Here is a 13,462-nt window from a genome sequence, read left to right on the forward strand (position 1 = left end):
ATTTGCGAAGCTGGGAATATGAGAGGAACTCTCCTTCCTATGTTCATCATATTGAAGCATAGAGTATTAGTTTTGTAGAAAAATAAGTATCGCTTAAGACCACTCAAAAATTGGAATAGTTGATGATCCTATAGAAGTTTCATTAGAGCTCCACGTGTGCACGTTGTCCCACATAGACAACATGTAACTCATCCCAATAACCCTTCATTCTAGTAAAATATGTAGCTATGTCTGAGGACCCTTGATTAATATCACTTATTTCCCTTTGGATTTAGATATATTTTGATCCATTAGATTGACCAAATATCTTTAGCCATATCACAACCTATCAGACTAAAATAAACATTTCTAGTTAAGGAATTGGTATCCATGCATGAGAATATCATTGCGTAATTCCCAAGCAGTGTAGTAGGGAGAATCTGGCTCTAGTTGAGGATTTCTTCTAGTGACAATCCCGAGTTTATTTTTGGCCTAAAGAGCAACAAGCATATTCTTTTGCCATATAACATTACCGCGTCCATCAAAAGGAGGAGATACTAGAGGAGTATTGGATTATCAGATGGGTGAAATACAAAATGGATGTGATGGATCAACAGAAAATAGGGTAAACCTGTCAGAATCCGACAAAGGAGATGCAAATATAGGATCAAACACAGAGGTTGGAGTACTACCCATTGTAATATAATATGCAAAGCAAAAATAGACAATTCTACTAATATCAAAAGGCAACACCACAAACTATCACCACTAGACACAAAAATCAAATGTGTCAAGGAAAGAATTTACCGGCAAATTAATCTGATTACACCAAAATAGACCTGAGTGAAGTTGAAGTAGTGCGTAAAACCAACAAATTTTATTTTCGGAACCAAATTGCAAAAACCTTAACTCTTCGCAAGTGACTTGCTGAAAAGAAAAAATCACCGGAGAAAGCTGAAGAGGGTACTATCCGTCGATTGTGAATGAGAGCTAGCAGCACACTAGCTCTGATACCATATTGGAATAGCAAATAAACAAATTGTCATTGAATTTGCGGACGTAAACCCTAATTTAGGTAAAAGAAAAATGAGAAGGAGGAGAGATATTTCTTATTTCATAAAAATAAATTACATTATCTGTCTTCTGAAATTTCAGCTTGAGCTTGATCTATTGTATGCTTGATATAGGTTATGCTCAAATTTACAAATAGTTATAATATGGGGGGGGGGGGGGAAGAAGGCATAGTCCGGTGATTATTTGAAACAACTGCATTGATTGTCCTATTGAATTAAATTGTATTACATTAATATTTTATCTATAAAAGGTCAGTATCACTAGAGATAAAATAAAGTCTATTAATTTTCTTTATAAAACATATTAAGTCTGAACACCCAACTTTAATAACTAATGTTCTCATTGATTTAGACAATATATCGAATCTATCAAATATATGAAGTTAGAGACATGAAAAAAAAATCAGAAAAAAATGAAATGAAGTTCCAAAGTTTAGGTTACAGATAAAGAATACTACTCTAATTGACAAAAGTCATGTTTCACACACAACATATATTCTCCTACAGTTAATCAATATACATCTCTTAGCTGACTATTATTGACTCTTTGATCACCTATAATCAAACTAGAAGCTCACCAACAATTAGAGTGAAACTCAAGAAATCTGACCAATTTTTTCAAGTTACTCGACATAAGAGAAAAGAGCCTAAAGCAAGAAGAATTCATCGATAAGTACAAGAACCAGAACTGGTCAAGTTGATGTGTTTGCCTAGGTGTTTGCCTCTGAGAATAACTTCACATGAGATACGAATGTAGAACTTGGGATTCACCAGCCTTCCCAATATATAGGCCCTTGACCTCATTAGGATTGTTAAGTTGAGCGGCACAGAGACAGCTTGAATCCGGTCTTTAGCATCACTAAGAAGTGGAATCGCACCATAGAGGGGAATTTGGTGTCCTTGAAGAACAGCAACCACAATACGGTTACTCTTCCTTCGCTGATAAAACTTCTTCATCTACTTAAAGCATTAAAAAGACATTAGACTGAGTAAGGAGAGAAAGAAGTAGTAGGAACTGCATCAACAAAAAGTCTTGGTGTTAGTAGTGGTACTCTTTATTCAAACAAAAACATGTAATTTAATTTGTGGACTCTGTTCTAGATAAGAGCATAAAATAATTTCATCAAGGTCATCTCAAATATTTTCTTAAATAAAAAGACTGAAATTCATGGACAAAATATACTCCACCAATGGAAAGTACGCTCTCATCCTTAACCAAAGGTTTTGAGTTCGAGTACAAGGTATAGTCGTCTTTGATTGGAAGCCCTTTAACCTCCAACGTAGAATGCGGATACCAAACACCGAAAACCAAAAAGAATATTACTCCCTCCTTCAAATTAAATGCTAGGTTCATTTCTGGATAATTAATCTTCAACTTCTTTGACGAATATTTTAAAATTATTTCTCTATGTAATTAACAAAAATTAAGTCATCTTATTGTAATTATACTAACAACTGGGCCGGGTTATTCCTGGAAACCAGTAAAATAGCAAGATATAGCCAGTTTTCGGACTGGTCATTCAAAAATAGCCAACATTTACCAAGTCAATGAAAAATAGCCACTATTTTGCTGCAACAGAGACCGGTCCAACATAATATACTGGAGTTCGGTGCACCTGTGTATGAACTCCAGCATATTATGCTGGACCGGTATACTTTGTTGGCTCCAGTATAATATACTGGAGACTGGAGCACTGGTGCTCCAAACTCCAGTATATTATGCTGGACCGGTATACTTGCTGTAACTCCAGTAAATTATGTTGTAGTTCTAGTGTACTTATGCTGGAACTCCATCATATTATACTGGAGTTCCAGCATACTTATCCTGGAACTCTAGTATAATACGTTGGAGTTCAAGTATACTTATGCTGGAACTCCAGCATAATATGCTGGAACTCCAGCATAATATGCTGGCGTATTTTTCGGGTTTTGAACAGTGTTTTCGCTCAGATTTATCTTTACATGAAAGTGGCTAAATTTCGATTACTTTTGAAACTGGACTATTTTTGAACGACCAGTTGTAAATCTGACTATTTTTGAATTTCTCCCCGGAAACCAGCCAGACCAACCTGAGAAAAGGGGCCCAATACTTGCCAATTAGAAGACCAAGCCAATCTAGTGCCTATATTTCCAACCCGTGAAATTGGGTAAAAATTGCGTGGGGTAGCCACTTTTTAAAGTGGTATTTACTTTTTATCCAGTTTTTTAAATGCTAAGCAGAAGTAGTCACTAGTCTATTAAAATTAATATCAAAAGACGGTGTTAACCTTTCTTCTATCTCTTGACCCCGTCTTGGCCCAGCACATCTTCTTTGCTTCAGTGTCAAAAGTCCTTGCTCTTTGTTCCTTTTCTCCTCCTCGAGATCGACCAGGTGAGCTCATCTCACTAGCTAACCCAGTTCTCACTCGGAGATTGAGAGACTATACAAGGAAGGAGACAAGATGACTGTAAATAGGAAGAGGGAAATCATCAACAAATTATCTTCTTTTTCCATGACTTTGGAGTTTGGAAGTTTCCAGGCCTCTCGTCCGATAACATAGAACCTAGAATTTTGTACATTTGATTTGAAGAGAATAACTGCATATGTTTTGCCGTTGTCCTGAAATTAAAGTTCCAAGTTCAAAAAATAAGGACATGTAGTCCTGAACTTAGAGTTACAAGTTCAAAAGTTAAGGACAGTTAGTCCTGGGCTTACAGTAACAAGCCCATAAGATAAGGACACTTGGTCCTGAACTTAGAGTTGGAAGTTCAAAAATTACGAACATTTGGTCCTTAACTTAGAGTTACAAGCACAGAAATTAAGGATAGGTAGTCCTGAACTTCGAGTTCCAAGTTCAAAAGTTAAGGACATATAGTCCTAAACTTAGAGTTACAAGTTCAAAAGTTAAGGACAGATAGTCCTTAACTTAGACTTACAAGCTCATAAATTAAGGACAGTTAGTCCTGAACTTACAGTAACAAGCTCATAAGTTAAGGACACTTGGTCCTGAACTTACAGTAACAAGCTCATAAGTAAAGGACACTTGGTCTTGAACTTAGAGTTGGAAGTTAACTTAGAGTTACAAGCATAGAAATTAAGGACAGGTAGTCCTGAACTTCGAGTTCCAAGTTCAAAAGTTAAGGACATGCTGTCCTGAACTTAGAGTTACAAGTTCAAAAGTTAAGGACAGGTAGTCCTAAACTTAGACTTACAAGCTCATAAAATAAGGACAGCTAGTCATGAATTTACAGTAACAAGCTCATAAGCTAAGTACACTTGGTCATGAACTTTATGAACAGAAGGGTATTTTCGTTCGGACGGGTAAAAGTTTATTAAAGCAGTGGCTAAAGACTAAAGATATTTTAAACAGTGACTTAAAAGTAAATACATATCTTATTACTGGCCAACTGTGCACTTCCCCTGAAATTGGCATGGCCTGGACCGAATAGTATGTTTTAGGGCATCTTTTTCTTATTTGACTTCTAGTTGACCAACGAGCAAATTGACCTAAAGAATTTGAACTTAAGTTTAAAGATTCAAATTGTCATTTTCCTTGTATTAAATTTTATCAAGTAATTGTCAGCTTTTCTTTGATAACATCACTTGTTAATAAAATTTGAGAATTCAACTTAAAGATAACGTCATAATTTTTTTATGGTTTTTCTTCATTATTCTTATACTTCAAATTCAGCTATACTTTTAAAAAACAAATAAAGAAAAGCTCAAAGAGCACGAATATCCATGTTAGAAATTATGTTTGCGATGAAGACTTGCTGAAATATTTGAAGAGAAAAAACTTTGGCCTTCCAGAAATAATTCAAGAAGACAACGATGCCTATAGTGAAATACTATCTACCAGAGACAGCGGTGATGCAGAAGAACAAGTGCTATCCATTTCAAGCGAATAACCAATATAAATTATTGAACAATTCCGTAAATTGTAAAAAATATATATAATTTTTTTATAAGTATTGAAATAAAAGTTTTGAATTTTTTCCATATATTAAAGTTTGTTTCTATTATAATATAATTTATTTTTAAAATTTTAACTTAAAATTACCCATAAATACCAGTACCGCACCCTTAGGACCGGTAGGGGTAGTGGTAGGGTACCAAAAAAAATACCCTTAAGAAAATCACCCTCAAGGAACCTTCCCTTACCTTACCCTCCCCGTACCCTTAAGGATCTAATAAGACCCTCCCCTTAAACAGCCCTAGTTTAAACGGAAAAGGTATAATTTCATGACATAGTATCCTTAAGTATGAACTGAAAAAATATAATTTAAGGACATAGTATTCTCAAGTTTGAGGAGAACTTCAGAATACAATGCCCTAAAATTTGATACAATGCCTAAAATTTGAATTGAATTTTTTTATTTTAATAATGCCCCATAATTTTTTATTGTGACGCTTCCCTTTAATATCATGATAGTAAGGGTTCATATGAATTCCTATTTTGAGAATTCACCCGTGGCTTTTTTGAAGTTCTAATCCATCTCCCTTTAATGAATTAGGAAGGTTGATTTTTAACCTTGCAAGTGGGCCCCACTTTAGGGATTACTTAGCCACCAAATTCCCCTAACATATACCACCTAGTTTCCTAAACCAAGAGTCACTACTTGGGTTTTGATCCAACCTCATTGGCTGCCACGTTGGGGGGAGGGGGGGCTTGTTATGCTTATGAAACATTTAAATTATTTGGTTAATCTCCCACTAAAAATCAGCAATTACCCAATTATCCACATAATTAAGAATTATTTCAAATTACTTAAAATACTACTCACTTTTAATATACCTTACTATCATGGTCATGTGGTAGCTTGTATGGCACTAGTCCATAACTACGGAGTATTATAGCTTGGACCGTATTTACCTCAAAATGTCACGTTTCGACGAAACTCATTTTCTTCTATTCGTTTACCCTCTCACATTCACGAATTTACTTATCTCTTGTTTGAAATAGCATAATCTTATAACTTCAAAAATAATCTCATTCCCGAGCTTATGTCGATTAACTTACGACGAAACTTTAACGTACGAAAATGCGGGATGCAACATCTCATTTCCGAGCTTGTATCAATTTACTTGTGGCGTACTTTCACGTATGAAAACATAGGGTATAACATTAATTTCAGGACATAATATTCTAAAGTTTGAACCTAAAATAAAACCTGCATGAACCGGTATAATTTAATTTCAAGACATAATGTCCTGACGTTTGATCAGATAAAATTAAATTTCAGGATACAAAGTGCTAAAATTTAAACTAAAAGAACTGACTTCGAGTCCTCAAATTAGAGCTGACTTAGAACATAGTTCAATCTTCGATTTATTTATTTTTTCGAAACAGAGCATGATAAGTCCTAGCTAACTAATTTAATCTTCATCGTTCTTATGTCAACATACTACATAGCTAAAACCTATCTTCTATTTTTACCTACGGTGAATTCAAGAGTACTTCTATAACTTAAAAATGTTTTCTAACCTCATACGCAAAGATAATACTTTGGGTCTAGTTTGGAGGAATGAAAAGCATTATGAAAGACACATTAAAAGCTAAAGAAAGAGTTTCCTATGGAAGCACAGGTATTCTCAAAAATAAACTTGATAGAAACACTATTCACACGGTAACATTCATTGCTAGGTGTAGAGATAAAAGAGCAGAGAGTAAAAAGGTCTTTGTAATTTAAAACTACTTTTTTCATTCACTTTTACTTGTCCAGCTAAAATTTGTATATTAATACCTTCCGTACAATAGCCTTCTGACGTTCTTCTTCTAATGCTACTTCTTTTTCTTCTTCTTCTATTTAAGTTGTTATGCTTTATGAAGATGGCTTTGCTTAGTTTTATTTTTCTCTTAGAATATAAAGTTGCAAGTATTTTACGTATAATAAAATTGAACTTCATTACAATGTCATAAAGTTTAAATTGAAAAAGTATAACATTATGACATAGTATCCTAAAGTTTGAACTAAAAAAAAAATTTAACTTATAGGATATAGTGTCCTGAAGTTTGAGCTAAAAATTTTGAATTTCAGGACACAATATCCTCAAGTTTAAACAGAAAAAAACTCAATTCTAGAATACAATGTCTTAAAATTTGAATTTGACATTTGTTTATTTTACAACATAATGTCCTAAAGATTGAACTAACAGCATTTAGAGTCTTAAGTTTGAAAAAACTTAATTTCAGGACAAATTGTTCTTTAATTTGAACCTAAAAGTAGAACTTCAAGACTCAAAAGTTTTGAAGCTAGAACTAGAATAACTTAATTTCAAGGCACAATGTCCTCAAGATTGATAATAAATAAAAAAAATTGAACTTCAGGACACAGAAGTGTTAAAAGTTTAAACTAATAGACCTGACCTTTAAGATAATGTCCTTAAATTTGAACTTCTAGAAGTGAATTAGAATATAGTTCTATCTTTTTTTTTTTTTTCAACATAGTTCAATCTTTGATTATTTATTTTTTCAAGGCAGAGCATGATGAGTCCTAGCTAACTAATCTGCAGCGTTCTTATGTCATCAACATACGACATAGCTAAAACCTAGTTTCTACTCTTACCTTCTGTGAATTCAAGTGTACTTCTACAATATAACTTAAAAATGCTTTCTAACCTCATACACAAAGATAATACTTCGGGTCTAGTTTCAATCTATTTTGTATATATTTTGTTTAGTGACAGTCTATTGTATATAATTGTATAGTGATAGTCTATTTTGTATAATGCTCTTACACTTCCATGTTTGCCCATTAGGGACCCATTAAATCTCGTGAACACAAACTCCAGACAAACACGACGAAATTCTCAACCCGTGCGGCCCACAATCCAAAAAGGAATTTAAGTTCTATAAATTAATATAATTACATATAATTTTTAACCACTGCTGTTAGTGTGAAGATTGGTGGTTCAATACGGAGGCGGCGTTTGCGACGGCGGCGTTCGGCAGCGGCTTCTTCGGCTGAGAAAAATGCATATGATCACTGAGGGAGAAGGAAGTTATGGTTTTGAGGAGGTGGTGGTTGTGGTGTTGGGTGAGGATGAATAGATGGTGTGATTTGAATTCTGATAGCGGCGGAGGAACAGCGAAGCGAGCGAGGAGGATGCCATAGAGAGGGGGAAGAGTGATAGTGGTCTTGGGCTAGACTTTTAATTAGTTTGGGCTACAAAATGCATACTGCAATTTTGTGGCTAGCGGCTGGCCATAAATGAAGTTTGCTCATTATGAACAGGTAAAAGTGTACGGAAGGAATAGTTATATTTGCTTCACATCTAAAAACGCTAAATACCAGGCCAAAAAATGGCCAGCCCATATGATTTCTACAAGCTCAAGCACAACCCAATCTGGTTGGGCCCAAAAAGAAGTATGATCGAGCATGGTCCTTGGGATAGGTCAGCCCCTACCCACAGGTTATTTTCACTAGTTAACTTTGAGATTTCAGCTCGAAGATTTTTAGAGAAATTTTCATAAAGCACTCCAATTAAAAGTCTAATTACCAAATGTAATTATAGTTCGCCTAATTATCATTGATAGCGACCGTCAATTGTTATCTTTTTGTATCATTTGTATTCAGATGCGCAACTCATACAATTTTGGTTAGCTATAGATGTTCGCGTTACGAATACAAATATGTATCAACTGCATTTGCGCAACGAATACAATCAAGCCGAAATACAGGGGTGTATACAAAACACCCGTTTGGGTATAGATTTTTGGTATATTTTTTCATAAAAAGGCCAAAATCATACGCATCCACCTAAACTTGTCCGGATTTTCCTCTTGGATACTTTATCTAAGACTAGTTCCTATTGAACACTGATATTATTCAAAATTTGTACCTATTAGACACTTTTTGCTGACATGGTTTGGTATGTGTGATACACCTCCACTTAGAGCGTGAGATGTACTTTTTGTTTAGCTTTTTCTAAATCTCTTTCTTCTTCATTCTTTTAGTTTTTTTTTTTAAATCTCTTTCTTCTTCATTCTTTCTTGCCGTAACTTCTGCTCCCACCACCACCATTGGCGCCATCGCCGACACCGCAGCCACCACCATCCACCTTTTTTTCTTTCTTCAATCACCTCATCTCCTCCACTATCTCCTCCACTATCGCAGTTGTTTTAACTTAGGATCTGCCATTATCGCCTCCACCAAGCAGTTTTTTCCTCATTTTTCGAACCAACACCACCACCTTCTGCCATCATCGTCATCGACGCTGCCAACAATCCATTTATTACTTTCTTCATCTTTTTCGGATATGAAAACCACCACCACCACCGCCTCCTTTCACTTTGATACTGACAATCACCACCACCTTGCTCACCAGAAAAAATGGAGATCACCACTGCCACCACTCTTTTTCTATTCCCCTTCTTCTCTTTTTCCAAAAAGTATTAGATCAAAAACTAAAAGCATCAGATCTAAAACTACAAATGAATTAGTACTAAAAACCAAAAAAAAAAAAATTGGTTAGAGACGGTGGCTGATGGATTTAGTAGAAGATAGGGAAGAGTGGGTTTGGGTGGATTCGGTGGGAGTTAGAATTAGTTTTTTCTTCCTTAAAAATTGTTTTTTTCCCCTCATAATTCATTTTGTTAATTATTAGTTTGGACTCAAATGGCAAATGTCATCGGTTATTTCGTCAGTTTGTCATATTCTTGGCGAGCTGCTGGTTGTCAAAAAAGTGTCTAATAGGTACAAATTTTGGATAATATAAGTGTTTAATAGGAACAAGTCACAAGTTTAGGTGGCTGCGTATGATTTTGGCCAAAAAAAAAAAAAAATTGAGAAAATTGTTTGTTCATGGAACACAATTTTTTTTCAAGTTCCAAAAAATTAGTTACGGTAGTTTTTGGGTGAAATTTTTTCTTTCATTCACAAAACTTCAAGTTTTTTCAAATAAAATGCAAGAATACAAATTCAACTTCCAAAAAATAATTTTTAACACAATTTTTTTTTCAAGTTTCAACCAAATTTATGTCAAAAGACTAGCAAAAAAATACAATCACTACGACTACATAATGGTCCTTGGGCATGGGCCTATCGCTACCCACATAAGTTGAGCCAAGCAAGCTCGAGTAAGTTGAGGGGGCATTTGCATCTATACTCGTTTTTTGTGTCACGTTTTAACTTGTGTCCGCTTTGCAAAAAAAATTGCAAACGTACCCGCTTTTTCGCATAACTTCAGCATACGGGGTTGAAGTAGCAAAGGAAATCACGCAAAAATTCAGCATTATAGTAGCCGGGCCTGAAGTTCAGCTCTAGAGCTGAAGTTTTTGTTTTGTAACTGGCGAACTTCAGCTCTAGAGCTGAAGTTTTTGTTTTGTAACTGTCGAACTTCAGCTCTAGAGCTAAAGTTTTTAAAACCCTTGAGTATGTACTGCTGAAGTTTCTATTTTTGGGGGAGGAAGATTGACCTTTCAAATTCCCTATTCTAAGTATGGAGATGACTTCATTGATTTATTCTGGATCGGAACGTCGAGGAACGCACTATGGTTCTGCTTGGCCATAGCATCTCGACGATGGAGACACACTATGGTTCTGCTTGACCATAGCATCTCGACGATGGAGACGCACTATGGTTCTGCTTGAATTTGCTCTATTTTGTTTTGTATCTGACAATCCATTTATTTGGTATTCCAAAATATAAAGATGAATGCTTGTTAGCATCACATCATTCAGTCATTAAACCATCAGCAAAAGGAAAAATAAAAAAAGAACAGCTTCTGTATTTAATAATAATAGTACTTTTCAGTAACAAAGTACGTTCATTATGAACAAATGTTTATATAAAATGCTCAAGTAATGAAAACTACTGAGGTTCAATTCGTGAAAACCCCAGTGATATGGAGATCACTGGGAGAAGAAGGAGGAGAAAGGGGCTGAAGTTATTTAAAAAGTGGGTACAAGTTAAAAAAATTTAAAAAAATAGGTATAGGTTAATTGGGAACGCCCTAATTTTTACTAAGCTGAGGCAGCCCTAGCTAGACATAGGGCAGCCCAATCACGCCAGCATAACTGGGCCAGTCCTGGTCTCGTTAGGCAGTCTACTTGTACTTCAAAGTACACAGGCATTTAAAAGTTTCATTTCAAAAGAAAAGAAATTTTTTGTCAAGAAAGATTTTTTTATGCCCGTTACACCCTTTGTGAAGAGAGTGAGTCATAGGGTATAATGGGAGTGCACAGAGATTCTAAACATTCTTGACGCAAACTTTCTTGACAAATCCTTTTTCCTTAAAGAAATAATGTACTAGAGTTGGTCAATTGACTCTAGATTAACCGTAAAATTCAATTTGACATAAAGTGTCCAACATTGTATTTTTTATTTTATCAGGAAGGGTATCCTACATTTTAATTGTTGAGATGATAACCAATAGTCCTTCAATCCGCTGTTGAGCTCACCTAATTTAACAACCAAAATACAGTATTAGCCTATTAGGAGTCATGCTAAGCCATACAACTAAAGATGGCCTGTTGCAACCAGCAGTCACCATCAAAATATTGTCTTTAGGGCGCGTAGTGACAGGCAGCTACAGTACTGACCTTGGCTTGCTCGTTTAATCACAACCAAAGTGGGCCCAACCGGTAATAAGAAGCCCGAGTCCTTATTCAATGAGTCTGACTACAGACTTTCTGCAGCCTTTTTTATGCTACCCAAAAACACACCAACCAAAGCAATAGCAATAACACTTCACACTGGACAAACCACTCTCTCGAGCTCGTCACCCCCCCCCCCCCCCCACAAACCCAAAACAACCTTGCACTAGTAACTAGTCCAAAAACTTTATATAAACTTTTATAATTTTTATTGTGAGTTTTCCCATCAAGAATTAAACAACTAATTTTTCCACACTCACTGGAACCCCATGCCTAAATGCAAACTCAGCTCACCTTTAATAGTAAGATTCTGCTTAGAAAAGTGTTTACAGCTAGGCATAAAAAGCTGATTTGCAGACGGTGTAAAATAGAGTTACACTAACTTGTAACGTTAACGGGAAAAAAAAGGAGATATCAATTTTCAAATTATGTGACTTACTTGACCAGAGGCAACCTTGAGCATGTAATAGTGAAGCTCAAGTGGTGTAGCTGTGACATGCACGCCGAAAAAAGTTGCAGGGTTCCGGTAATAGATCCTGACCGTCGAATTTAGAGTCAACATGTCCGTTTGCACCCCGCTCCTATCTGTCCCTGCTTGCACGTTAAAACTTTCGAACACCATGCTCTGCACCACCATACGATTATAACCCATGTCCTCATTAATTATAGTAAACAATACGTACTGACAAAAGCAAAGTGTGTAATTATTACTGCTATTATCGAAATAAAGCAAATGGACGTTCACACTAACAATACTGAGCCAAACCCATCTTGGTACTGCAGACTCCATAGCTGAAAAAAGAAAAAACGTTCCGACATTGTACAACGTCCCTTCTTTCCAATTCGTTCGGCAATATTTTCTTACTTATTAATTTATTTTTAAAAAAAACATACAGTTTATATTTTTATAATAAAAGTTACTGTCTTTTATAACCACACAACCACGACCATCAAAATTTATATTTATACAAATGTTATTACATTGTTCTAAAATCATAAATTCTTAAAAAATATTCATTTTCCTTAAATTTCGTACGATAATAGTGCCACGTAAAGTCTCGAGACCCTGTAATTTTAATGAGTTAAATGGGGCTGTGTTTATACGATCGAGAGTAATTGCATGACCGGAAAAACTGTATCGGAAATGAGTAAAAAAGAAATTAACAGCATTCTCACGTACCTTAACAAAGATTTTGGGTTTGTAAGGCACACTAGCAGCCCAAAGGATGAGGGAGAAGATGGTGAAGAGCACAACGAAAGAGAAAAGAAAGCACAGCATATAGAATCTGACATTTCCCTCATCACCAGACTTGCCATCATCTTCTCCTAATTCGTCATCGTTGACGTCTTCATCTACCGGGTCATCGTCGTTTGTCCTGGGTATTCTCTTCCAGGCAGTAAGCTGATTCCTAGCTGGGTTCTTCAACGAAGCAGAGAACCTGGACGTTGAGGACTCCCGGGAATGGTGAATGGGGGAGCAGTGGTAGTGATGGGCGGGCGAGCCGAATGGGCTCGACCCGTATGACATCTTCTCAAGATCATGGTGCGAGTGCGATGGACTCTGAACATAGTACAGCGGCCTCCTCGGTGACCGTGGTGGTGAAAATGCGTCGATGCTCGTAACTTCTGAGTCAGATTTGGCATGTATTGTAACCCCCATTTTGCTAGCTACTGATTGGAAGAAAATGCAATTAATTCTTGTGAAATAAAAAGAAGATGAGAGAAAAAGGTTATGGCTTCAACTAAGGATAGGTTTAATTTTGCTGGGAAAAATGGGCTAATGGAAGGGTTTTAAAATCACGAGACGGGTAATAACAATGGGTTTTGTTTGT

General features: G+C 35.8%; 1 protein-coding gene across 2 annotated transcripts; it reads right to left on the reverse strand.

Moving 5' to 3' along the window:
- Positions 1-1,444: 1,444 nt before the first annotated feature.
- On the reverse strand, positions 1,445-13,462 carry LOC104221374 (uncharacterized). Of its 2 annotated transcripts, none has more exons than XM_009772439.2 (3): positions 12,811-13,460; positions 12,070-12,255; positions 1,445-2,009 (listed from the first exon to the last, which is right to left on the reverse strand). In XM_009772439.2, exons 1-3 carry the CDS (start codon positions 13,288-13,290, stop codon positions 1,716-1,718), a joined length of 960 nt encoding a protein of 319 aa, XP_009770741.1. In that variant the 5' UTR covers positions 13,291-13,460; the 3' UTR covers positions 1,445-1,715. The 2 variants fall into 2 exon arrangements, with proteins under 2 accessions (XP_009770741.1, XP_009770746.1); XM_009772444.2 differs by having other exon boundaries at positions 1,988-2,067; positions 12,811-13,462.

The sequence above is a fragment of the Nicotiana sylvestris genome, chromosome 3 (assembly GCF_000393655.2).
Source record: "Nicotiana sylvestris chromosome 3, ASM39365v2, whole genome shotgun sequence".
In the NCBI taxonomy this organism is placed as follows: domain Eukaryota; kingdom Viridiplantae; phylum Streptophyta; class Magnoliopsida; order Solanales; family Solanaceae; genus Nicotiana; species Nicotiana sylvestris.

Coding starts and splice junctions, on each gene's coding strand:
- LOC104221374 (XM_009772439.2), bottom strand. CDS start 13,290: ATGGGGGTTACAATACATGCCAAATCTGACTCAGAAGTTACGAGCATC. Junction 12,256..12,810: donor AACCCAAAATCTTTGTTAAG/GTACGTGAGAAT, acceptor ATGGTGGTGCAG/AGCATGGTGTTCGAAAGTTT. Junction 2,010..12,069: donor TCAAGGTTGCCTCTGGTCAA/GTAAGTCACATA, acceptor TGCTTTAAGTAG/ATGAAGAAGTTTTATCAGCG.